We start from the raw sequence: 27385 nt of genomic DNA, 5'->3' as shown, positions 1-27385 counted from the left end.
GGGTGAACTCCTGTTGTTCGGTCCCAGCTCCTGCCCACCTAGCAGTTTGAAAGCAAGTCAAAGTGCAAGTAGATAAATAGGTACCACTCCGGCGGGAAGGTAAACGGCGTTTCCATACTCTGCTCTGGTTTCGCCAGAAGCAGCTTAGTCTTGCTGGCCACATGACCCGGAAGCTGTCTGCGGACAAACGCCGGCTCCCTCGGCCTATAGAGCGAGGTGAGCATGCAACCCCTGGACCTAATGGTCAGGGGTACCTTTACCTTTAGTCACCAATTAGAATTGTGTTCTATGGAACTTAACATTTCCTTGTGACAGTGAGCCAGACATTGTCATGCAGGTTTGCTGCTTGAAATATCAGTGCATCTCACCAAGAGAAGAGGCAACCAGTCACGAGGAAGCATTCCATTTGCCTCTTGTTAAGCTTAGTTGTTCTATGGCTCTTTCTGTGACAGTCTCATGCTTGCGTGTACTGTAGTCAGGGAAAGATTAGCACAGGCATAAGTGAAAGACCAAGGAACAAATCTGGAGAACAAAAGTTATACCTAACTGATTATCTTCTTAGGTTATGATTCAGTTGGCCTCAAGTTCACTCCTGGACGGGGAGAAAGAGGCATGCTGGCAAGAGTTGTCCCCTTTAGCACGACACTTTGCAGGGTTCTAAATTGTGTGAGGAATTCTTGGAGGGCTCCAGGAGGGGCTGCAAAGACATGCAGCGTGATGTGCAGAAAGGCATGGAGCTTGCTACCGCACCCCTGCTATCTGTTGCATGATGATAATGAGCACGTTAGAATACAGCTTGTGTCAAAGTGTAGCTGAAATGGTTTATACATTTGCCTGCCTCGAATGAAGCTCTTTTTCGAAACTACCATAGGGAAGCCTAAAGCAAGTCCCTCTCGGATTTTAAGACACTTTTGGATTTGCCATTTGCTTGGGTTTAATTTTTGTCCTTTAGAAGCCCACCTTCTGCTTTTTTGCTGCTTGTTCAAGGAAGGTGGGAGGAAACTGAAGGTCTGCTACTTGTTGCTTCCAAGCCATTAGGTCAATTTTTTATCTGTTTATTTTCGCTCTGTTCAGTCTCGGTACCAGTTTTGGTGGCAACACTGCTTTCAAGTTTTAATCTGCTTGGCATAAATAAGAATGTAAGGTCAGTGTAAGGTGTCAGCTATTAAACATCAAAGCCATCCTTCCCCCCTCTTCCTGTTCTTAATATGTGGTGGAATGAAAACACATTTCTCTTGACTCTCTTCCTGCTGTTGTGCACTTTTGCCTGCATCATATAATGGTGTCAGAACTCCTTATCCTTAGCCTGCAATGTGGGACGTAGTTGGAATATTGTACAGTATACCTTGAACTTTCTCCTCTTTCTTGGTCTACCTTGCTCTCCTCCACTCTTCTTTCTCTCTCATGCTTTTGCCTCACCTTGAAAACATTTTAAAAGGAAAAAGTGGACTGCGGCTTGTTCAACCCACCATAGGTGAGCAAGCCAGCCCGGCTACAGGTCACCCTCACCTGTTTATCAGGTGTGAATGCTCATTGCCCTCTGATGAGAAGGACTCTCAGAAGCCTCAGTTGCATTGTAGTTTGGATAATAAAAGAAACATTTCTCCTAATGTTTTTTTCTCCCCTTACCCAAATCTTGTGTGCAAGTGAGGCAAGACTGTGCCTGCTTCCGCTAGCAAGAAAGCCATGCTTTCTGGAAAGCTTGAATAATTGATAGTAAGGAGAAATTGAGGCTTCCCTTCTGTTCTCAGTAAGAAATAGCCCAGCTTCTGCCTCCCTGAGCTCTGGCCAAGAAATCCAAAGGTGACCAAGAAGCACTTTATAAATTTTAAAAATTAAAATAAGGTGCCAAGTTCCATTTCAAATGAAATATGCTTGGGTAGTATTACAGAAATAGTATTTTAAGATATAATTACATATTTTTTGGTGGTATTAAACAAGCATGCAGTTTTAAAATAATTTTAAGGTAGACGCACTAACAAAGATTACCTGTATTTTGGTTTTGGCTGTTTTGCGTTGAGAGGTCTTAGTGCTTCAGAAGGGGTGGGAATGGGGAATGAGATCCAAAGACTTTGCCTGAGGACTGGGAGAGTACAAGCCTGCACTTTGAAATAGGTGTCTTTTCCACTAATGAAGTGCAGTCAATGCGGTTCCCTCCAGATGCTGCAGTCCAGCCACTCCCATCGGCCCCAGCCAGGGAGCTTTGAGGTTGTAGCCCCATAACATGTGCAGAGCCCCACACTGGCTACCCCTGCATTACATATGCACTTCCCAAAGGGTTTGTGAATTGAACAGCGCAAACAGCAGACTGCTTGGTCCTTGAAAAGGCTACCAACAGCCAGGCCTATTTGTCTTTCTGGTTTTGAAGTCTGGACCATGTGTAAAATTGCATGCATTATGAGAGCTTCTTTTTTCCACCTTTCAGTGATCGCTGTGGAGAAGATCCAAATCAAAAAGTAATCCATGGGGTTATTAACTCCTTTGTTCATGTTGAACAGTATAAGAAGAAATTCCCTCTGAAGGTAAAAGGTCCTTTCTTTCTTTTTCTTTCGTTGTCTTGGCTTATTGTGGCAATTGTTCCACCCCTTGCCTTATTTGTACTTGATCACCCTCTCTCGTTTTAGTTTTATCAGGAAATTTTTGAGTGTCCTTTTCTGAATGAAACAGGGGAGTATTATAAACAAGAAGCTTCAAATTTAATGCAAGAGTCAAACTGCTCACAGTATATGGAAAAGGTAAGACACTCATATTTATGTGCAGCATAGATGCCAATTATTCAGTGTTCCTCAAGAGAAAATATACACCAGCTCATTGGTTTCTGTACATCATAGGCAGGGCCATCTCAGGGAGTATGGGGTGACTGCCCTGGGCCCTGCACTTTTGGGGTTCTGCACCTTGTGCCAGTGACCATTATTCACTGCCAGTGCTTTTGCCTCTTTCTCACCTGTGGGAGGCTTTGTACCATCTCCCTTCCTTGAAAAAGGCAGGCAGGGAGGAGGTGGGTCCCCCTTGTATATACTGGTACTGCCAGGAAAAGGAAAAATATAAGGGTAGAGGTTGCCACCATTAAAAGGCAGCCAAACAACTAAAATTAAGGCAAATGGGAGGGGCTAGTATACTCCGCAAGTTATGTTCATAGGATCATGGAAAGAAAGCATTTTGCATTCTGTAAACTTTATCATATGGGGGTCATTTGACCCCTGGATTGTCAGCTTCCATGGCAAATGAGAAATGTGGGTGAGCAACCTGTGTGGCAGTGGAACTTGACCATTTTCAGGGATGAGGCTCAGCTTTCTTGCCCCCTAGCAAGGTGGAATGCTACCCTTGGGTTCTGTCGTTGTGGACCTTGGCCCGATTGATTAAGGCACTTAACATGCTCCTCATATCCAGCCACCTGCCACCAGGCAGCGGGGAAACCCAAAATAGGGCTTCTAAAGTTGATCTGAGTGCTAAAAGTTTTTTGGTAGGGTGAAGAGGATATCCATTTGCAATGGAGATATCTAGCAACTTTCTAAGTAGGTTCCATTCTTCAAATGCAGCTGACTTCTAATGCTGATTTATAAGAGAGATATTCAGAAGGCCTATTTCCATTCAGAGATCTCATGCTATCCATATGGACAATCATGCATAGCCGATGATAGTTGAGAGATCTTAAGAAGATTGCAATAAATTTGATTAGCATCCTAAAGAGTCAGGATAAGGTCCACTGTTCTTTCCGTTTCAAGAATATGAGCAATTGTGACAGGAGTTTGCAGTGTATTGGGGCATCCGTTCTGCCTAAATAGTTCCCTTGGTCATAATTTGTTTCTGTTACTTTAAACTTGAATGTTTGTTCTGCCCCTAAATAACCATGCAGTGCTTCGTTTTGTTCTCCCATCTCAAAAAATTCTTTTAGGTTTTATGTAGATTAAAAGATGAAGAAATGAGGTGTCGAAAATATCTACACCCCAGTTCCTATGGCAAAGTAATTAATGAATGCCAACAGCGAATGGTAGCAGATCACTTACAGTTCCTTCACGCAGAATGCCATAACATTATCCGACAAGAGAAGAGAAACGGTAAAGACATACAGGGTGATTAAGTTTGAATTCAAAATATAATATACCTTTTTAATATTTTTAATTGAATTTATAGTCACCTATGTTGTTTTCTAGTATAAATAAGCATAGTGATCCAGGAAGGGACACTCCCGAGTGTCTTGATCGGGGGGAACCCTTTTGGCTCCACAGAGTAGATCCTTGTCAGGATCAGCCTCATGGGTCAGAATTGCCAAGTGGGCAGCCTACCTACCTGCTTATCACACGATGTCATTATGATGTGACATAATTAACAAGGTGGTTTTCCTGCGCACCATAATTTCTTGCGGGGCTTCCAAGCACCCATTGCCACTAAGGGAAACCTGACAAAGAAGGCTGTAATTCTATCAGTGTTTCCCACTTCTGAGAGAAAGGAAAACTGTGGACCTACACTTCATCTAAGAGCTTTGGTGGTGTTGTGAAGGAAGCGTCTCCTCAGTGCTGCTCAGTCAACACCTGTGTGGGGAGCAAACCTTCATTTGTCCATGCATATAGGTCCTTCATGCACCCATTGCAGCATCTCTTCCTTTAGAGCCAGGAACCACCAGTATTGTGCCTTTGAACAAAACTCCATCCAGCACATACAAGTCCCCTGCAAAATAGTTCTCAGGACTATTTTGTGTTTTCCACATCCATTGGAATTGATTACTTGTATTATTTGTTTCAAAATAATATCCTGAGCTTGTGGCCCTTGCAGTTATGGACCACAACTGGTTAGAGACCAGAATTTCTTGTACTACTCCAGAATCTGAATTTGCCTCAGTCTTAGTCCCATCATAAGGTCTGGGCAAAGTGTCTTCAGTTACTAAGCATTTACCAGAGCTATATTCCAGTTGCAAATCATCTGACTGTTATTCAGAAAACAGTCTGTCCAACCTGGAAGATGTATCTGCTAAACTCCATTTTGCAGTGCTACCAATTGCTTGTGGTCTGCTTCTGCCAATATTGGTTGTTCATATATTAAAATATGAAATTATTTTGCATGTTTACTATGCCCGTAAATTTTTGCTAGTCCTCTTTAGCTGCTGGTGGTAGCATGTTAGTGATTGCTTGAATTATTTTGGGATCAGTGTTACTTTTCTCCTAAGTGGGTTATTTCCTTAACTCTAAATCTTCATTTTTTGTCTATTTCAAGCCAGCTTTACAAGCTCTTTCCAGAGCCTTCTGTAGTCTCTGGTTATGTTCATCTAATGTTCTCCTCCATATCAGAACAGCATTGATATAAACTTTAGTACCTTCAGGACCTTCAAAGATTTGTTGTATCTTTCTATGAAAGAGTTCAGAGGTGGAACAAATTCCAAAAGGCAATCTAGTAAAGCAATGCCTACAAAAAGGTGTATTGAAAACATATAGTCATTTACTATTTTGTTCTAGGGACACCTTCCAGAATCCAGAAGATTCATTCAAATGTGAAATAAATGTTGCACTTGCCATTTAACCAAAGTCTTCCTCTCTAGTAGGAATTGGAAAATGTTCTCTCAACTTATTTGCTCAGTTCTTTAGGGTCCAGACACAGCCATAGGGATCCATCTTTTTTTGTAACTATGACTAGAGAATGAACTCATTCTTTGGGTTCTTCAACTTCCTCTATAATGTATAATTAGTCTATCTAGTTCCTCTTTTATCTCTAAGAGCCAGCCGGACATTCCTGGATGCATGTATAACTTGAAAATAGGGTTCAAACAGTTTCTTTTATAATCTGTTGAGAGCTTACCAATGCCAATAAAGACACATGATCTTCAGTGTTCATGTGACCCTGTCATTCTGCACTGTACAGCTTCTTAATAAAATCTATAATCTGACATGTTTTTCAGTCCCAATATAGGTATCCCATTTCCAGCAGCAACAACTACAGATGATAACTTTACCATTTTGTTGCTTACTTGAACATCAGTTTTCCAAACTCCCCTAGTTCAAATAAGCTTTCCACTTTTAAGTTTTAAGTTGGAGCTGTTTGCATGCCGTATTGCTAGGCTTTCTCTCCCAAGTCTTTCACAGCAGCCTCAGATACAGATACATTTACTTGAGCTCCTGTATCCAATTTGTAAGTAACAAAAGTCCCATTTGTATTCAGAGTCCAGTCCAGTAACTGAATCCTGATGCCTCTGGAAGACTTCCCAAATAAAAGTTTTCTCCTGTGCTGGTGCTGTAATCCTCTTTGTTTTGATCTGAGCCCAGTCTGTGCTTGCTTTCAAACCTTTGCAAAGTGAATTTGTTCTTTGCAAAAGTTGCAGGTCTTTCCAAATGCAGGACATTGGCTGGGTCTATGTCTGCTCCTACAGTGTGAACATTCAGTTATGCAGGAACTGCCAGAAAGAGGCGCCATCCAACCGCCTTAGGGACTGCACTCTGGGTTTGTGTTGGGTTTACTCCTTTTCCTCTCCTGGTGATGTCCCACAAGGCAGCGGGATGCGGATTATTCCTCAGGATTTACTCCCGAAGCCTTTCTCATGATTGAGTATAGCCACAAGGCAGCCAAAGTTTCAGATTAGAGTTTTCTTTCTCCTAGATGGGCTACCTTTCCAGGTTGATGAGCCCCATCTGTCCCTCACTTCTCTCTACAGCACCTGCAGAAACCACATTCTTGACCTTTGGACCCGCTATTGGTCTTGTCTATTCTGTGTGGCAGATTGACTGGACAAGTCCCTAATTTACCAAGGGTTTAAGACCCATTGGCTACCCTCCCCTGGTTTAGCTGGCCAGTCGTAGCCATTCCTGGGGTGTGGATACAGTTGCATGCCAACAGTTCTAGGAACCACAGGTGAGAGCTGAGTCCAGGGTGGGGGGCCAAAGGTCGACAAACTACCCCAGAAACAGCATGACGGGTCTCCCAGCAGACTCCCCCAACACCCCATATACCCCTCCAAAATTACATGTCTTGCTTTACAGTCTAAGATGTGTAATAAAGGATTCAAATGTTTCCCCATCCTTTTGTACTCTCCTATGAAACTGGTAGGGACACGGGTGGCGCTGCGGGTTAAACCACAGAGCCTAGGTCTTGCTTATCAGAAGGTCGGCGGTGAGAATCCCCGTGACGGGGTGAGCTCCTGTTGCTCGGTCCCAGCTCCTGCCAACCTAGTAGTTCAAAAGCACATCAAAGTGCAAGTAGATAAATAGGTACCGCTCCGGCGGGAAGGTAAACGGCGTTTCTGTGCGCTGCTCTGGTTTGCCAGAAGCGGCTTAGTCATGCTGGCCACATGACCCGGAAGCTGTACGCAGGCTCCCTCGGCCAATAAAGCGAGATGAGCACCGCAACCCCAGAGTCGGTCATGACTGGACCTAATGGTCAGGGGTCCCTTTACCTTTATGAAACTGGTATCTCTCGAAGTTTTCATTTGTCTGCAACATGGTCTCATAATTAGCTAGTTCCTCACTCAGTTGCAAATTGAGTGAATAAAGCTAATGCCTCTCACCTAGCAGTATTTAGAAAACTAGCTGCCTTCTGCTTTCTGTCTTTCTCTGTAGCTCCACTTGCTTTCATAAAGAGGTCAAAATCTTGCCTGAATCTTTTCCAGTGCTCTGCTGCATTCCTGGAGCAAGCAAGAGGTTCTGGAGTTACTAGATGCTCCATCTTTTTTTCTTACTTTAAAAAATCTCCCTCTCTCCCTGGTCTTTTGTATCTTTTCCATCTTCTTTGTTACTCTGTGCAGTCAGTCCGGCCTGCGCCCAACCACTTCTGGTGCCATGTGTTATTCTTTGATTAACAACTTTTAGAATCCAGGATGTCCATAAACATAATATAAACTTTATTAACTTTCAAAATGAGGAGTCTCTGTTAAAGGAAGCCATAGCTTCTCTATTGCTGCATCATTCTATCCAGAGGCCCCTTCCAGTCTCACCTGACTTGCTTAAGCACAACCCACTTAAAGAGATAGTGTCCTCACAATAAGCTTCCTTGTCGCAAGTAATCTCAATAACACAGGGTTGTAACCTACTGAGGTCTTCTGTAGCACTGGAAGGAATCCACATATACTTGATGATTCAGTATCACAGCTCAGCAATCTGTCCCAGGGCAATTTTGCCTATAGCATCGTCTCACACATCGTAACAAAGTTTCATAGTATTTTCTAGCAGGAGCATTGGTAACAATATAGTCACACATTACTTTAAAGCAATTCTGTAAGCAAGTGCTCTTTCTGATACATAACATCCATACAGAATACAATTTCTGAATACATCAAAGGTTTAGAAATACACCTTGAAGCTAGAAGAATGTTGTGCTGTTATTGCCCATGTTGGGAAGCAGAGGTGGTGAGCCTGTGATTCTCTTGATGTTGATAGACTACAATTCCATCATCCCTGAGCATTGGCCATGCAGGCTGGGCCTGATGGGAGTTGGAGTCCAACGATGTCCGGAGGACCACAGGTTCTTCACTGGTGCTGTTTTGAGTGACTTACGATAGCTTAATCAGTGCTTGCTCAGGTAGTGGTGGTCTAGGATATGTAAAGTAATGAGAATTTGGGGGGGGGGGGAGTGTTCCTAATTTTTGTAAACTGCTCTGAGAGCCTTTCTGCTTTAATTTCAGTTAATTTTCATATTAATTAAGCAGGCATGTCCACCTCCCAAGAGACTGCAATCTACTCGCAGTTTAAAAAAAGCTGGCAGTGATTTGACCAAAGTTGAGGGGTTTTTTTTGGGGGGGGAATCAATCAGGATAATGGGATCGACCAGGGATGTCCCATAATTGATCGGTCGATCACGATCAACCCATTGGACACCCCTGAATTACAGCATAGTCTTGACCACAGCCTCTCCTTTCCCTGTTTTGCCAAATTTGCATGTATGTGGTGCCTTCATTTTTTAGTATCATTATGCTGTTTAAACATTGATGTTGTTATAGTGATATATTTTTTTTAGTACATCTGAAAACCTGGACCTTCCTTTTTTGCAGACATGGCAAATATGTACACTTTGCTTCATGCTGTGCCAAGTGGATTACCTCATATGATTCAGGAACTACAAAATCATATCCATGATGAGGGCCTTAGAGCAACCAGCAATCTCTCTCAGGAAAACGTAAGTTTTGTCTTCAATGGGAATAGTGTGGAATTTCTGATCAATCTAAGCATAAAGATGATGTTGGGAAGTTGGGGGGGGGGTGCGTCTATAAGGTTGTCACCATTTAGTCTATACTAAATCTGTGTGCTTTCTTTGCTGCCATTTTTGTTTTTTCACAAGAGCTAGTGGTTTAGCATACAGTGGGATAGAAACTATTATTATAGCCATGGCATTCCTTTATTACTGAACATGTCATCAATGTAAGAAAGTCTACTGTGTTTCTGACCCTGCCAAAAATGATTACATGGTAGTAGTGCTCCTCACTACTCTTTCTAACACAGCATGAAATCTGACATTTGTTCATATGCTCATGTGTCCTTTAGTATTCATGCACCCAGGGAACCAATAGAATGGAACTAGCTTAAAGTAAATGCATTTATAGCTGCAGTTTGCTGCCAATCTTTCAATAAGAGAGGTGCAATCACTACATTTCTATATGAGACATGTAACTGTACTTATTGCTAGCATAAACTAACGCAACGTGAATTCTGTGACGCACAGTTGTGTAAATTGAGCACAGCAAATATTCCCTGGAGGTTGTATTATTCTGTTACATTTTCACACCCTAGTACCTGGGAATAAGCCACATCAAATCCAGTAGGACTTACTTCTGAGTAGACATTATAGGGCCTGTGCTGCACTTCACATTTTCTCTCTGGCATAATTCCCAACACCTTTTGGCCAAGCAAAGTGCCTGTTTGTAATATTACTCTGTTGCATTTGGAAAAAAATACATACCTGTGATTCTATCCTCAGATGCCCACTCAGTTTGTGGAGTCAGTGTTGGAAGTACACAGTAAATTTGTTCAGCTCATCAGCAGTGTTTTGAACGGTGACCAGCGATTTATGAGTGCCCTTGACAAGGTAAGCTTAGTGAAAAGGCTTCGTCTATCAAATAATTGTAAGGAACATAATTTATGAGGAATCCTACCTTTTGCATTGAATAGTGAAATTGAATATCAGTTGTGAATATGGCTTGATGTATCATAAATTGGTATAAATGATTTCACCTGACATAAAGTAATTGGAACAGGATGGCTATCTAATGTTTTCAAGTCAATTTGGAAGCAAAATCAAATAAATAAACATATAAGTCTTTGGTACATGGATGTCATTGTATAAAACCAGATGGTGGAAACCTTTGGTCCTCCAGATGTTGTTGGACTACAAGTCCCATCACCTCTGCCCACTGACCATTATTAAGGCTGATGGCAGTTGTAGTTCAGTAAGATCAGGAGGCCATAGGTTTCCCACACCTGTGCTAAACTAATCTTCCACACTGTGTTAGATGGTTAAAAGAGAGAACCATTCACATGTGCTTCAGGATCTAATGTCAACAAACCATTCATGGATTGTGTTTACTGGGAAACTCACAAGCATAATCCATGGTCCTGAATTACACATGCTCATTGGCTTTTCATAGTCATCTACAGTGGTCTGTCCATAGGTTTCTATCCCAGTAAATGAGCAGTTATGGAAAATGCGCACAAATTTGGAATTGGAGGCTTAGGTCAATGGCCTATACAGTACCATTGTGGATTTTTTAATCTTTCAGTTATGAGAAGTATACTCCTTTTGGTAATACAGTGTTTGTTGTTTTTGTGTGTATACCTGATATACACTTTTGTACCTTACAGTACACTGCTAGCACCCAATAAATGTTTAGTAATCGAAAACAGTTGTGAAGAGCTTGATTTTGCCAGGATCTAGTTGAAGAAGCATGATAGAGCCTATATACATTTGTTGGGGACCCACTTGGAATGGCTCTGATATTATGTATGACCATGTGAGTGGGGCTGATATATTTCTTGTGTTCCTAAATAGGCCTTGACATCCGTAGTGAACTATAGGGAACCAAAGTCTATCTGCAAAGCTCCTGAGTTGGTAAGTACCAGATACTTGTTTAAAGTGTTTAGATGTAAGCATTAACTTTATTAAGGTAACATCCTGTGATTTTTCAAAGGCTTTTCCAGACCAGTGCATCTAAGTACTGAGATGCCCTGTTGAGGCAAAATGGTCCTTGCTTTGTCTTAACCAGGGGTAGGCAACCTAAGGCCCGTGGGCCGGATGCGGCCCAATCGCCTTCTAAATCTGGCCCGCGGATGGTCTGGGAATCAGTGTGTTTTTACATGAGTAGAATACGTCCTTTTATTTAAAATGCATCTCTGGGTTATTTGTGGGGCATAGGAATTCGTTCATTTTCCCCCAAAAAATATAGCCTGTCCCAACACATGGTCTGAGGGACAGTGGGCCCACAGCTGAAAAAGTTTGCTGACCCCTGGTTTAGAGAATGCAAAATGCTTTCTTTCCATGATCTTATGAACATAACTATGTCTGTTTGTCAATTTATAGTTTGTTTATTTGATTGCATGTATTTTTGTTGGTTGGTTTGCTTTCCTGGCATAAATGTATCTATTTTAAAACAATAAAGATGTACATTTTTTTAAAAAAATGGTTGCTGACCCCTGGTCTTAACATACAACCATGGTGGGACATCTGTGTGCCCTCCAAATATTGTAGGATGCCAGCTCCCATCAGCCCTAGACAGCATGGCTGGTGGTAAACCAGTATCATCTAGAAGACTGCAGGTTGCCCATCCTTGACTTACAAGCCTGTTTTTAACAATAACTGAAAGTGTGTGTGAAGCTCTTTGGACACTTGATCTGTGCATTCTTAAAAGTACTCGCCGTGGCACGTACCTTTTGCAAAAGAAGACACAACTATGCTGCCTTAACTACGTTGTTAGTCCCCCCTTAATACTATTCTGCTTGACAAATGTCCTTTTCTTCTTTCTTTACACTTGAGCTGGCCAAGTATTGTGACAACTTGCTAAAAAAATCCGCAAAAGGCATGACAGAAAATGAAGTAGAAGACAAACTTACTAGCTTCATTACTGTTTTCAAATACATTGATGACAAAGATGTTTTCCAAAAAGTAAGTAATCGCTTTAAAAAATATATTTATATTCTGGTTTTTTCCTCTCTCGGAGAGTGTCTTGAAATGCAAAGAAATCTGAACTCTTGCTCTTCTTCTATACAGTTCTATGCCAGAATGTTGGCAAAACGACTTATACATGGTTTGTCTATGTCCATGGACTCTGAAGAAGCTATGATTAACAAATTGAAGGTAATTTCCAGTTTACTAGAACAGTAAAATCAACAGTACAGTAGTAGCCGTTCTTGACACTTTTAAGCTGCTACTAAGCTGATTCTGAGGAAATGTCCCTAAACATGCTTATTTTAGGAACCTGCTTTTAATTGTGCTTATAAAATCATACGATTGCAAACCCACCCCCACCCCCTGAAAAGCTTCTGGTGGGATTGTCCAGTCTGTACGTTTTATCTGAGAATTAGCTAGCCGATGCTTGTCATTTTAAAAACCAACCAGCAGATGGTGCCCAAAAGCTGCAAGCTGACAAATTGCATTCCTTGCCATTCTCAGTACAGCTGAGATGTCCAGATGTTATTGGAGCCTCAACTCCTGCCAACCCCAGCCTGCCTGGCCAATGGCTATGGGTGATGGGAGTTGTTGTTGTAGTACAACAACATGTGGTCACAGCTTCCCCACCCGTTGTGGAGCTTTTGCTGCCTGAAATATGCATCTTAATTTTGTCTGCTACCACAGTCTGGTTCTGCAGAGCTCATCAGCTGGTATCTTGGGAACAGCCAAAACTAGTCCTGGTACTGCTGCGATCAGTGTGTATATGGCTGCTGGTTCTGTTTGTTGAGCCTCATGGCACCACTTAGGTTGAGCACCTCCTTGCCCTCATGCCTAAAGCCCTTTTAGGTTCGTTTCTGGATTACAGTCGAGGGTGTGAGCATATCTGCTATTATCAGGTAGCTTTTAAAAGAGAAATACAGTTTCAACCCTAGTGTCACCGCACTTCCAACCCCAAGTGCTTGTAGTGGTTTTACAGCTTGTCCTCAAAAGTAAAGATGGTGTGCCTGTTCAGTATTTATCCTGTAGCTCTTTAAAACAAAAGCAGGCTACTCACTTGCTGACTGCCTATGTGTGCCTTAACTACAAATCTTGTATGTGCATTTTATGTTTTCCAGCAAGCCTGTGGTTATGAGTTTACTAGCAAGCTCCATCGAATGTATACAGACATGAGTGTCAGTGCAGATCTTAACAACAAATTCAACAACTTCATAAAAAATCAGGACACCGTCGTAGATTTGGGAATTAGTTTTCAGATATACGTTCTACAGGTATTTGAGGCGTGTGCTTGTGTGTGTGTGTGTGTGTGTGTGTGTGTGTGTTGCTTCATTTCAAATAGCCTTCTTCATGCATTCAGGGTGAACACATGTGGCCTTAAAGTGTAGATGGGGGGTGGGAGTGAGCATGCAGGCCTTGCTGCTAATATTGTTGTGCATGTCTGTTCCAATTCAGAAATAATAATTATTATTATTTCAGAAATAATTCAGAAATAATAATTATTATTATTTCAGAACTAATTCAGAAATAATAATAATTATTATTATTTATACCCTGCCCATCTGACTGGGTTTCCCCAACCACTCTGGGTGTCTCCCAACCGAATATTAAAAACACAATACAGTACAGCATTATACATTAAAAACTTCTCTAAACAGGGCTGCCTTCAGATGTCTTTTCAAAGTAAAAAAGTTGCTTATTGCCTTGACATCTGCTGGGAGGGCGTTCCCACATTCAGTGCATTGGGACTGGGGTTTGCATGTGCATAGTCACTCGCTCCCCACTTTAAGCCCATTTGTGTTCACTCTGAATGTCTGAGTACAGTTAGTGTGGCCAAGCTATATGTGTGATAGGGAGCACCACTTACGAAGGAGCAACTGGGAGTGTGTTCAAAACTCCCAGGTGTCCCTGTATAATTGTGTCCAGAAATTCAGATATGGGGTAGATGGGTGTGGTTTGTGGGGAACGTCCTTGCAGGCCAAATTGGGACCCATGTTAGCAGGCCTGCTTTAAACCAAGGCTCGGAGCATTTCACTCAACTCTGGGGACAAGGTGGCAAGAGCAGAAAAGCAGAGTGATCACAACCAGGTATAACTTGGATGGATGCAGTATGGGAGGATAAACAGTATGTGCCCGAACAGTCAATCTCTAGTCAACCCAGCCTTCCTTCCTTGGTTGCTAGTAGGGAAAGCAGCCATAGTTTTCAGCCTGTAGCAATCAAGACTGAAACCCTTAGCAGCTGGCTTTGACAGATGGGAGAGTCCTGGCTGTCTCTGCTTTTGAGCCAACTCTTCCTATGTGGGGAGCTTTTGTTTTGTGTTCTGAAACTTTTTTATGGTATTCCATGGGTTTCCATTTGCACCCCATAATTTCAAAGAAGGTTGCTGTGTTTCAGCTTGGCTGTCATGGCGTGTGGGGGTGGGCGTACGAGAGAGAGAATGGTGGCTGTGTTTATATGCCTTTTCTAGAAAAGTTTTAGTATAACACAATGTATTTAATGTGTTTATTTTTCAGGCTGGTGCGTGGCCTTTGACTCAGGCGCCTTCATCTACATTTGCAATTCCTCAGGAACTGGAAAAAAGTGTACAGATGGTAGGTTAGTAGGAGATTTCTTGCAGATTTAATAACTAACAGTCTTACGGTGAGAATTGAAATTCTTCAACCAGCCCTCCCTGACCTATGCCTTCCAGATGTTGTTGGACACCAACTCCTATCAACCGCAGCCAGCATGGCCATTGGTCAATGATGATGGGAGCTATAGTTCAAACATATGTGGAGGGCACCAGCTTGTAGAAGAAAAGCCGCCTTTAACTGATCAGTGTTAGTGTAGAAATAATTCACAATCCATATAAATACAGTGGTACCTCCGGTTACAAACAATCCGTTCCGGAGGTCCGTTTGTAACCCGAAACTGCTTGTAACATGAGGCACGTTTTAACTAATGGTACCTCCCGCTCCTGCTGTGCTGCCAGGGCGCGACTTCCACTCGCATCCCGGGGCAAAGTTCACAACAAGGGGCATCTACTTCCAGGTTAGCGGAACTTGTAACCCGCAGCATTCGCAAAGAGGGCGGTTCCACTGTAACCTAAATGCTTGTTCAGTTTGGATGCTGTCACAAAGTGCTTTCATAGTTCTGTAAGGAACGTGAGGTGTGATAACTTATATTCTGCTAACAGGACAGCACAAATCTCCTATCCTTTAATATTATGAGTATCCTCCTGTGACAGGGAAAAGGGTTGATGTCTAGCACTTCCAAATAGCCAGTAAACATATATTTAAAATTCCCATTTTGACTCATTCAGATTTGAAGTTTAATTGTACTTCTCTCTAAGTTACAATGTAACCTGCAAGCATAAAAACATACAAAGTGTTTGGAATACTGTATACTGTCTCCAACAAGGGGGTGCATCAGTATCCTTCCAGTATATGTTGCTTGCTGCATATTTTCCTATGTGTTATGATTTACAACGAGTTTATACTATTGATTAACTTGACCCCATTCTCATGGTTGTAGTATTGGTGCATTGAAACAAACCTGTGTGTTCATAAGTTCATTGCTCCCCTCTGCTGTTTTTACTTTTTGGCATTCCATACTCCCTTGCTGAGCACTGAATGCTCTGGACACTTTTTCACTGCCTCTGCCCACTTTCATCTTGGACAAACTGCTGCTTAATATATTTTTGGAGCTAATCGTGAGAAACATCCCAAATTTAGCAGCAAATACTCAGCTTTAAGCTTCTGGCAACCATTAGGAACTTTTAACACCCTGGTATATTACAACTTGAAGGTGACTGAAATTTCAGTATTGTTGACTTTTCTAATAAACAAGGTTTTTTGTATGTGGGAATATCAGTAAGATGGCTGGATAAAATGTTCAGTTTCCAAGTAGTTTGATTCAGGTTTTTTTTCCATGTGTACAGCTAGCATAAATCCTGTGTTCCCTGGCAAGCACGGGTTTTGATGTTCTTTTGTATAATTTGAAAAACCACCTGTTCTTTCTGTAGGTTATAAGTTGGGTGCTTAGGAAAAGATTAGTTGTGTCATAAAACTCTTGCTGATTCTACTGAAATATATTTTCTCTCATACTTGCGTGCACGCACAAACACACACACACACACACACACACACGAAGAAAGAAACTGAATTCAAGCCACTGGCTCATAGTTTGTTCCTAACAGTTTTGAAAACACTAATTGCTACTGACATTTTATTTTATAATTCAGAAACTCTCTGTTCCTTCTGGGTTTTAAGAAAAAGCAAAATATTGTTCCTCCAGTGAAAATAGTTTCTTCATGGGATAGACTTTACCTCCTAAAACACGATCCAAATTACGTATGATATTTGATTGGAATATATTATTTCTAAGAGTGCTCCAATTTCCATCACTTCATTATGGGAAGATCTTTTGCATCTACTTCATCGTTAGCACAATTGTCTTAAGAGTTCAAATGCCATGTTTAGTGTCAGGGTTTGTTTGTTTTTTCTTTCTTTCTGGCAACTTTGATTAACAGAGATTGGGTCATATTCCCATTATTAGAAACCATGAGACACATCTTTCTGTCTGCATTGTGCATTTTATAGCCAGAGAATTCATTCTTGAACATAGTTCCTGATTTCTTGTTGCTTTTGTGGCAATTTGGGGGGGGGGGGAGATGGCTTTTCCTTTTAAAACAGCCTTGTACTTGCAACCTGATGTACTCCAGTTGACATAAAGAAAATACCAAGCTCTCTTAAAGACCCCTTTTTATTTTCCTCCACTTAGACAGCCATCAGCTCAGCCCTAATCTCTTGATGCAACTTGGTGGCACCAAGGGAAGAGGCCACTCTGTTTCCAAGTGACTAGTTAAATGAAAAGAATCCGACCAGTTCTGTGTTGTTTGCAGATCTTGGATGGCTGCTGAATATCTTTTCAGATCTCTGGGGAAAGGAGTAGTCAGCCTTCAGACTGGAAGTTACTTCCGTTGTGGCACGTACACAGAACTTGTCAGATTAAATGAATTTGACACCCATCTGCTAGGGAACCTTTTCTCGTTCCCTAAGAAGTCAGAAACAGTTTAGCTTTCCTCTTCCACCATCATTTCCTTTTTAAAAAAACTGCTTTTTTCTCCCTAGCACTATCAGGATTGGTGGGTTAGACATAGTGGAAGAATGGGAAGTATCTGCTCTTTGCCCATGAGGTGATTTTTCCCATGGAGTCTTTAAAGCTCCTGTTTGCTGCTAGGCTGTTAACTGTTTAGGGAAGTTTTTAATGTTTGATGTTTTATCGCTTTATTATTATCATTATTAATATTATGTTGGGAGCTGCCCAGAGTAGCTGGGAAAACCCAGCCAGATGGGCAGTGTGTGTTTGTGTGTGTGTGTGTGTGTGTGTGTGTATATATATATATATATATATATATATATATAATTAAATGTGGATGCTTTAGAGTTTTGGAAGAATCTGCTCGGAGAGTATGAGGTACTCTCTGCCTTTATAGGGCTGGGGTCCTGGGTACCAAGAACACTCTAAATAGCAACCTCACTTTTACCAGTGTGAGGATTGGCAGACTGCGTATATATTAGGAGGCCAGGTGAGAAACTTAGCTGTCCTATGATAGCAAACCTAAAAGGCATTGTAAAAGTTTCTAAACTTTTCCCATTCCTCACAGTTGGTTTTGTAGGCTTGTTCCTTCCATCCTTCATGTGGTATCAGTCGTTGTGTGGTTTTGGGTTGGAAACCGAGAACTGCCACTGCTGCAGTTTGTGCATCTTCTCACAAGTTCCAAGAAGTGTAGAAATTAAAGTGGCAAGGTTATGATAGTGGGTGGGAGATCATTCTTTTGGGTACAGAGAAGCTGGTCAATCCTAACTCAGGTCCCTGGTTTGTTCATAAAGGGAGGGCTCCTTTCAGGTAAGGACAGTTTGTAACTAATACCCAGTGCTTGAGACAGCCTCAACAACCAACCACCTTTCATCAGAGCCAACCGTGCTATCTGACCATGTAAAATTCACATTTTGGCGGCTTCTTCTGCAGGCAGCATAACTAATAAATGTTCCACTCTTTTCATCCTCCATTTGCACTGGATTCCTGCCTCCTAATACGTTGGGGCTATTTGGTCTCCCCTTCTACTCCCTCTCCTGCCCCAAAAAGTTGAAATAAAAAGACAACAGATACTATGACAGTATTGTTAGATTTTTGCTGCCATTCCTTTCTAACCTTCCACCCGGCACGCTTGGTAGGGATGCGGGAGAGGGACTTCTCAGTGGCTTCTCCCAGATTTTGCAACTCCCTAGAGAAGCTAGAGGGACGCGGGTGGCACTGTGGGTTAAACCACAGAACCTAGGGCTTGCCAATCAGAAGGTCGGCGGTTCATATCCCTGCCACGGGGTGAGCTCCTGTTGCTCGGTCCCTGCTCCTGCCAACCTAGCAGTTCAAAAGCACGTCAAAGTGCAAGTAGATAAATAGGTACCGCTCCGGCAGGAAGGTAAACGGTGTTTCCGTGCGCTGCTCTGGTTCGCTAGAAGTGGCTTAGTCATGCTGGCCACATGACCCGGAAGCTGTACACCGGCTCCCTCGGCCAATAAAGCGAGATGAGCGCTGCAGCCCCAGAGTCGGTCATGGGGTCCCTTTACCTTTTAGAGAAGCTAGACAGGCTCCCTCCTTGTAGTCCTGCTGCCGGCAGTTTAATACTTTTTTTTTTTAATCCAAATAATTGTTATTGGTTTTCATGTAAATACAAGAACAACATATAACTACAGTAACTTGTCGAGTGGTACATATGCAGTTTCATATGCAGTTAACTGGGCATCAGAGTTAAGACTTTCTTGTTCCAACTGGCTTTTGGAAACTGGCGGCTTATAATGAGAGAGCTGGTGCGCTGCTGTTTTTATTGTAATTATTGGCAAAATGGGGAGGCAGCCGAGATACATTTCAGACTTCGTGATAAATCAGCATATTGCGGTATTTAGCTGCTGATATATCATGTTGTCAAAAACCAGATATCGACCCAATCCTGAGAAGCAGAAATATGTTGTGTGTCCTTACAGATGGGCAAAGGACTTTAGTAGGAAATTTTAGTACTACAAACTGGTATGAAATGCACCACATTAAAATGCTATGGTTAGTAGGAACAGCTTGATACCAGTGGACTGTCCAGCATGACTACAAAGGGATACTTCTTACTTTTTTGTGTACATCCCTTGGGGCAGATGCTGCTACATAGTGAATGGTAATGACGGGACTGATGCACAAATTGTTAGTTGACATCAACCTTTCTTACAGATTTGCAGAATTGAAATGTTAGCAACAGCCTTAATAAGGGCTTAACTCTGTGCTATTTAAATTGTCATTTTAATCAGTGATTTGCTTTCTAAATCCTGCTTTCTAATTTATTTGATCAGACAAAATTAACTAATGTACTTAGAATTTAGATAGAGTTTGCCTTTTTTCTGAGCTGGTTTCAGACAGGCTTCAAAGAAAAAGGGGAGGCTCTGAAATGGAAAGTCTCCTGTGCTTTTTCTTTTTATGAACCTCCTTGTGTCAGTGGGAGATGGCCCCAATAAATTCTAACCCCTGAGGCTTGTGAATTAAATTAGACTGGGGTTTTTTGATGTTGTATTAGCAATCTCCACTGTAGCTATCAGTTTTATTTAATGAGCAATTAATGTAAGTAATGAGTGATAAATGTTTCTTAATAGGAAAGATATGAAATACAGTTCTAAAGGCTATTACTTGAATTGTTAACGTGTACATTTGACTTTCATGACTATCCAGTGCTCAATTCCAATAATAAACCTTTATTAATTATCATTAGTGAATTATTAATCTTTTGGTTTATCTTTTATAATAAGTATAGCATGAGGCATTCTTTGGATTTGCTTGAAGAATTGCAGGCTTTTCTCCCAATACCTCCTTTAACAAAAGACAGAATGTTCATAGTTCTGTTGTGGTGTTTAAAGATTCTGTGGCCGGTTTCAATAATATGATTTAACCCTCTTAGGAAATAGACTAGTGTGTGGTATTACATTCTACCATCTCCGAAGATACTGCTGTATAGTTAGAGCTTACCTAGCAGCTTTTGAAGCTAATTCTTAGAGCTAAGGAACCCTTAAACAAAGCCTGATTTGCTGGCTCCTCTAGTGACCTTTTTGCTATCTTCCAAGAGGGACTCATTGGGGTGCTCAGGAGTTACCAACACACATTTCCTTAGAAACACTGTCAGTCGCCCAGCAAGTCTAAGCTTTAAGAAGGGCGGGAACTGCCTGCCTCTCAAGTTGCTTGCTTGAAATTGCTTCATGTGTGTCTTAAGGAGCTAGTTACTTTCTTCACAGGGTGGTGGCTGATCATATTAAAAATCTATATAAAGTGATTAGCTATGAATTAAAAAAAAAGTATATTTTGCAGTGAAATGCTAATAGATCCAGTTAAAGGTACATGTGAATAATTGTACTAATTAAAGTTGGCAGTAATAATAGTAATTATTATTCTTATTAAACTGTATTATCCACCCATCACCATCAGGTCCCAGGGCAGATTACAGCAATTTAAACTTCAATATTAAAAATTAGTTAAAACAGATTTGTCAAAAGAAGGTCCTGAAAATGCATAGTGTCAAAAGCCAGAGTAAAGATTCATGTCTCCAGCATACTATGCTGAATTTAACACCCAAGAGGGTCTGTAGGAAAGGAAGTGATCTTTCAGAGATGTGGGGCCTAGCCCAAACCATGCTATCAAAAGCATTGAGTGCTGGTAGCGATGCAACACACACACACACACACACACACACACACACACACACACACTACCCCACTACCCAGTTCTACAGTGGTTAAAATGTTGTATTCAGATGGGGAGTAGGATGATTAAAATGTTAAACTCTTAATAAATATTCTTGCAATGCAGGGGGTTGGACTAGATGATCCTCAGGGTTCCTTCCAACTTTACAATTCCATGATTCTGTGTTTGCACTTTCTTTGTGATTGGATCTTTTTGCTTCATGAGTTTACAAGCATATGTTGCATTATATCTGACATTTGAAGAAGGTTCATTGTATTATTGTGTATTATTCTGCTAAGCTCTGCACTAACCAGAATTCTTTGTCTTGAGGTATTTGGCTGAGGACTTAATCTCTTAAAATATTTGACCCAAAGAATGATTTTGTTTTACAGTTTGAATTATTTTACAGTCAGCATTTCAGTGGGAGGAAACTCACCTGGCTTCATTATCTCTGCACAGGTAAAAATAAGTGTGCATGTTTTTTACCTTCTGGAAATTTCTAATAGGCTAATACTAGTTTTTTATTATTGGAACCCATAAATCCTTTGGAAGTTTAGTACATTTTTAAAAACCCTCTTAAAATTACTTTCGTTGACATTGTTAATATGGTTGTGCTGATTTAGCACTAATAGGTATCTTAATTTCATCTCCTTTGAAGCTTTCCTGTAGGATTTATTGCTTTACAGATTGTATCTTTGCAATATTAACAGAGTGTTCTCCACAAATGAGTTGTATTTCGAGACAGCCTTTTGGAAAACACCCAGTTATTAGTATAGGTTGAAAAAAGTAAAATGTTAACATAAGATTCAGGTTGATTATACAGGCAACTCAGCATAGTTTGATTCTTTAACAGTGCATTGAGCTGGAACAGTTTAAGGTCCTTGTTAGCAAGACCTAGAAAACTGGGACAGAAGGCCGTTATGGAAGTGTGTGTACAAGGAACAAATTAATGTAGACACCGGGAGACAGGATTGGGGGGTAATGGACGTGAATATGACTACACTAAATGAAAGACTGAAAATGAATAGCTCCGCTGAATCAGACTGGCAGCTCATTCGGTCCAGCATCCTGTTCTTACAGTGACCAACTAGATGCCCATGGGAAGTCAGCAAACACAACCTAAACTCCACAATATTTTGTCCACTTACGTTTCCCACCAGCTGGTAATCAGAGGCACATTGCCTCTGGCAGTATAGGTAGTAAATAGCCATCATGGCCAGTAGCCACTGATAACTTTAATTTCCATGAATTTACAAATAGGTGGCCAGCACTGCTACTTGTGAGACTAAATTCCATTGTTCAACTATGCGCTGTGTGAAGACGTTTGTTCTTTTGTCTGACCTGAATCTCCCAACATTCAGCCATATTGGGTGGTCTTGGGGCCTAGTACTATGAGAGAAGGAGAAAAATGTCTTGCTATCCACTTTCTCACACTGTGCATTATTTTTATATACCTCAGTATCCCAGCTGTGTACAGAAACATGCTTTATTTGAGTTATTTCTTTCACTGAGAGAACCAGTTAATAAAACCCTTAGCTCATTTCTTCTCTGCATGCTTGGTTCGGTTAACCACCAGGCCTTGGGCTACTCCATGCCTGGCCCCACGTTGAAGGAGAGTGCCATTTTTAAAATTTGTAATGTGAGCTAAACCGGTTCATGAAATGCATCGTTGATTTGCAGGTGAAGTTAAAATGAATTATTTGTGCAAACCATATGTAGCCATGGTTACAACATACCAAATGGCAGTGCTGCTTGCCTTCAACAACAGTGAAACTGTCAGTTATAGAGAACTTCAAGACAGTACGCAGATGAATGAGAAGGAATTGACAAAAACGATCAAGTCGTTACTTGATGTCAAAATGATCAACCATGACTCTGAGAAGGTACGTCGCCTAAGGGACATAGAATGTATTTGCTTCTGTCTCCACTTGCTGGACATTTGCAAGTGTTTTGTGTTTGTTTTATGGGGGAGATGAAGCACTGCCTTCCGTCACTATCGGCCACAGCTTGTAGAGTAACGGAGGGCAACCTGTGCCTCCCCAGATGTTGCTGAACTGCAGCTCCCATCATATCTGACCATTGACCATTCTGGCTGGGAGTGATGGGAGTTGGAGTCCATCAACATCGGGAGAGCCACAGGTTCCTCATCTTTTGCTTATAGAATTTCAGATTGGTCACATTTTTATGTGGTTTTGGAACACTGTGTCAGGAGCTTGTCCTACACTTGAGTAGGACCCTGGCAGAGACACATGCCCAACTGGCATGTTCTCTCCCTCCTGGTCTTTCGTTCAGGAGCTTCAAAAGCTTTCTTCTGCCCGAACATCACAGCGACCGATGCCAACAGACATCGGCACACTTAGGGATCCACAGAGTCTTGGCAGCTTGCGTAACAGACCTCAGCAACTCAGCATTTTGGCTAATCAACTTTATTTATGTATAAACACACACAGAGCAGTGCAACATAGCTCCCTCTCTCTCCCTAGCATCAGACAGCAAAGAGAAAGAACAAAGGACAATAGTCCCACTTCACGGAACACAGTAACACAAACATCCTGTTTCTATCACTTCCCACTTCGTGGAGTCAAAACATACCACGTCATGTGAAATACAACAATCCCATAAGAGCCATCATGGAGCAGGAATTCTAACACATTGTCCATGAGAACAATGCAGATTACACCTGCCTAAAAACCTTGAACTTCATGCCTCTCAAGTAAGGTAAAGGTAAAGGACCCCTGGATGATTAAGTCCCATCAAAGGGGTGCGGTGCTTATTTCACATTTCGAGGCTGAGAGAGCCGGCGTTTATCCGCAGACAGCTTTCCGGGTCATGTGGCCAGCATGACTTAAACTGCTTCTGGTGCAACGGGACAAGTGCCAGAGCGCATGGAAATGCCGTTTACCTTCCTGCCACAGCGGTACCTATCTACTTGCACTGATATGCTTTCAAACTGCTGGGTTGGCAGAAGCTGGGACAGAGCGACGGGAGCTCACCCCATTGTGCAGATTCAAACCGCGACCTTTCGATCGGCAAGTCCAAGTGCCTTAGTGGTTTAGACCACAGCGCCACCCACATGCCTCTCAAGTACCAGTCCCCATGCCCCTTTGCAAACTGCTTTTGAAACTCAGTGTTCTTTCAGAAACAGTTGGTAAAAATGACTTGAAGTTTAATCCTCAAAATGGACAAAACCTCAAAAATCTCACTGGGCCCCACCTAAAGTACTGAAGCTTGGAGTGCTGTGTGTGTCTGTTTCCTGTGCATCTGAGGGGACTTGAGTTTCCATAGTTAGCAAAAAGAACATCCTGAAGTACAGCTTACCCAGAACATTCCTGACTGTGGGTCTCCTAGACAAGGCAGTAGACAGTTATTACAAACCTAATCCTTGAGCAGTGCAACAAACTCATGTTCTTAAAGCTATATCTATCCCCATAGGCTGAAATGAGATTATCTGTAAGAAATGGTCCATTTTTCCTCAGTGCCTTTTTGTAATTCAATTTAAGAGGACAAGGAAGTGCACTTTCTAACTTTTCCCCAGGAATGTCACAGGATTGATAGACTAAAACATGTTCTAATTATTTTTCAGTAATTGGTCTTGCTATATTTCAATCTTGTTAACAACATTAGGCATTTTTGTGTTCAGCGTAGTGGAACAATTGCACTGGGCTCGTTTTAAAAACAATCATATATGTAAAATGCATTATCTTGAGTGCCTTGAGTTGCCAAACTGCTCCATAGGGAAGTTAAATAATTCAGACCTGCCAAATTGAAGAAAAAAATAGCAATATGTTTATATTTCAACAGCGAAGATGTAAGCCATATGTAACTCTAGATATTTTTCATGCAAGCTGTTCACTGTTCTTGGGGAAACAGACAAGCTGTTAATGTGTTTGGCATCATTTGTGTGTGAAATACACATGCTTTTCTCATTGCAGGAAGATGTAGAAGCAGAGTCTACTTTTTCATTAAATATGAACTTCAGCAGTAAACGGACAAAATTTAAAATCACTACATCAATGCAAAAAGATACACCGCAGGCAAGTATCAACTTCTTTGATATGAACTAGCTTGAATTGCATGAATAGTATAAAACTGAAACCTATTTTTAAAACTGCTAACTTTTTGGTGTTAGAAGTAGAAAGAGTTAATGGGAGGCAAGCAAGATCATTGCAATGAGGTTGCTAGTATAGACAGCATGGCATTTTCAAGGCGATCCAGTGCAAACTGGGCTTCAAATTGAGAAGTGTGGATTAAATTGGGAATTTCCAATTTACCGAATTGCTCTAAGTCTCATCAGTCCTTTACAGCTAACAGCATTAGTCATTCCAACTTGTTCACAGTGATTACAGCTTGAAAAATAAAACATTTGAACTAGGAATGTCATTCCTTTCAACCATGTGTCATGGCAGATATCTAGATAAGCTAAGAATTAATATTTCTTGAATCTCAGTTGCATAATGAACTAAACTTTTATCAAATTAGTCTTATTACTTCACTGATCCAATTGATCCACCACCGTCTCCAAAAACCGGATATTGCAACTGGCCGATAGCTGGGAGTCAGTAACCTCTGGACCTTCCATAATTACTCAGCTGGCTGGCTACTAGAGGACATAATGCAAACTGCAAAAAGAGCTTTATTCACAGCCCACACTTCCACATGGCAAGCATGATTCTGAATTCTTGCCAGTGTTCGGTTGGCTTCAGAGCAAGACTAGCCACTTGTGCTCCAGTCTTCTCCTACCTGGTCCATAGTCTAGAGCAGAGTTTCCCAAACTTGGGTCTCTAGCTGTTATTGGACAATAACTGCCACCATCCCTAACTAGCAGGGCCAGTGATCAGGGATGCTGAGAAGTTTGGGAAACCCTGGTCTAGAACTCCTTAGAGTCCCAAGGAGCTGCTCCAGCTCCATCATGCCTCTGAAGGCGGGCCATCTGAATGGGCCCACCATTCTTACAGGGGAGAATTGCCCAGATAATGACAGGGGTCTGACCATGACAAGGAAGTGCCTTGCACTCCTGCTACATCAAGAGTGTGCCCTGCCTGGTGTGTTGGACCAATGGCCATCTGAGAGAGACCCATGGTTGTCATGGATGTCATGAAGTCTCTAGCTGGCCTGACAGCAGCCTCCATGTGGATATGGATATGGAAATCACCCAAGATTATCATCTGAGGGTCCTCCTCAGAGACTACTTTAGCAAGCCTGATCAGGGATGTTTAGTAGACCAGCAGCACCCCTGTCTTTCTGGCCCAATACCAGATGCAGACCCTCTGAGCCCATCCCAAGGTCAAGAGGCTTCCTAGCCAAGGAGATGTTGCTTTTATGGACAATAGCAACACCCCCACCTCAACCCCCTAGTTATGCACAGTCAGGTTGTGCATGAGCATGGTTTTATTATGGACCAATCTAGCATTCAGCAACAGCACCACCGGACCGGAGGAGACAGTGGGTATGCTACCAGTAACTTCTGATGGAGTCAGAGGGCTGAAATAAGGATCGGAGACCAAATCCCTAGGCCTCTGTCCCTGATGGTGGTCAGCCCCCACCCCTGCTCAAAATGTGCCTTCCCCTGCCCAACACCACTGAAATCTTGCCCATCCAGAAGCATTAGCACGCCATAATTCACCCCATATGCAGCTTGGAGATTTGAATACAGAATAGCAAGCTGAGGACCAGTACTATATGCATCCTACACAGCCAGAAGTTGATGTTAAATCCCCTAGCCACTCTCTTCCCCCTGACTCTCACTCACAACTTCCACAAAGCAAGACTTCCCCTCCACCTGGCTCTCACCCCAGCTGAGGGTCACAGGCCTGTTTCACACAGTGCCTTCTATATCCTGACTGACAGTATGGGGCGCCCCTGCCCATCTCTTCCTGATGTATGACTCAAAAGTGGCAAACCCCTTTGGTGTCAAGCTGGTTATAGCAAGGCAGGCCCTGGACCCCCCCCCCCAAACTGCATTCACTCAGCCAGCAATCAGGCAATAACCCACGCTATTAAGCAGAGCAAACACTGTTACCTTCAGCCAGATGATACACAGGTCAAGCAAATGCTGTAGCACGACACACACTTGCTGGCTGGGAGGACAGACCAGGCAAGGACCAGGATGGTACAAAGTCCTCCCTGTTTTCTCTGTGAGTCTGCTGGCTTTTTGTTAAGTAGCTTAGAGAGTGTTTCAGTGGTCTCACATCCAGACACTGCTGAGATCCAACTCACCTTAACTTCCAAGTGCACAATAGCATTAGCGTCACCATCAGGATTCACTAACAGAAACCATAGTGTTAGCTATGAGCACAGTGCAATGCACAGCCTGAACATACAATTCCATGACTGCATTCCTGGTGCAAACTTCACAGCCAACCCCCTGAATTATACCTTGTTAGACTATTGAATCAGTCTCTTGGTATATAAATCAGTTAATATGTGTGTGTGTGTGTTGCAGGAAATGGAGCAAACCAGAAGCGCTGTAGATGAAGATAGAAAAATGTACCTTCAAGCTGCTATAGTTCGTATCATGAAAGCGCGGAAGCTTCTGCGACACAATGCTCTTATTCAGGAGGT

At 42.0% G+C, this 27385-nt stretch overlaps 1 protein-coding gene across 11 annotated transcripts in view; it reads left to right on the top strand.

The window, feature by feature from the left end:
• The window catches only part of CUL2 (cullin 2), a 51085-nt gene that overhangs the window by 22189 nt on the left and 1511 nt on the right, over positions 1–27385 (top strand). For 6 of the 11 annotated variants that reach the window (XM_083406301.1, XM_083406306.1, XM_083406299.1 and 3 more), the window contains 14 exons: positions 2426–2522; positions 2625–2735; positions 3896–4073; positions 8969–9093; positions 9892–9999; positions 10960–11019; positions 11941–12069; positions 12175–12261; positions 13191–13343; positions 14584–14661; positions 21217–21283; positions 22505–22707; positions 24757–24858; positions 27267–27383. In XM_083406301.1, the coding sequence (XP_083262427.1) occupies positions 2426–2522; positions 2625–2735; positions 3896–4073; positions 8969–9093; positions 9892–9999; positions 10960–11019; positions 11941–12069; positions 12175–12261; positions 13191–13343; positions 14584–14661; positions 21217–21283; positions 22505–22707; positions 24757–24858; positions 27267–27383 (1615 nt within the window). The remainder of the gene's footprint in view (positions 1–2425; positions 2523–2624; positions 2736–3895; positions 4074–8968; positions 9094–9891; positions 10000–10959; positions 11020–11940; positions 12070–12174; positions 12262–13190; positions 13344–14583; positions 14662–21216; positions 21284–22504; positions 22708–24756; positions 24859–27266; positions 27384–27385) is intronic. The other 5 variants (XM_083406304.1, XM_083406298.1, XM_083406303.1 and 2 more) reach the window with 1 other exon arrangement.

Source organism: Podarcis tiliguerta (genome assembly GCF_965153285.1).
Source record: "Podarcis tiliguerta genome assembly, chromosome: 12".
NCBI classification, from domain to species: domain Eukaryota; kingdom Metazoa; phylum Chordata; class Lepidosauria; order Squamata; family Lacertidae; genus Podarcis; species Podarcis tiliguerta.
Note: the sequence above shows the minus strand (reverse complement) of the source record. Positions and strands in the feature narration are given on the sequence as shown.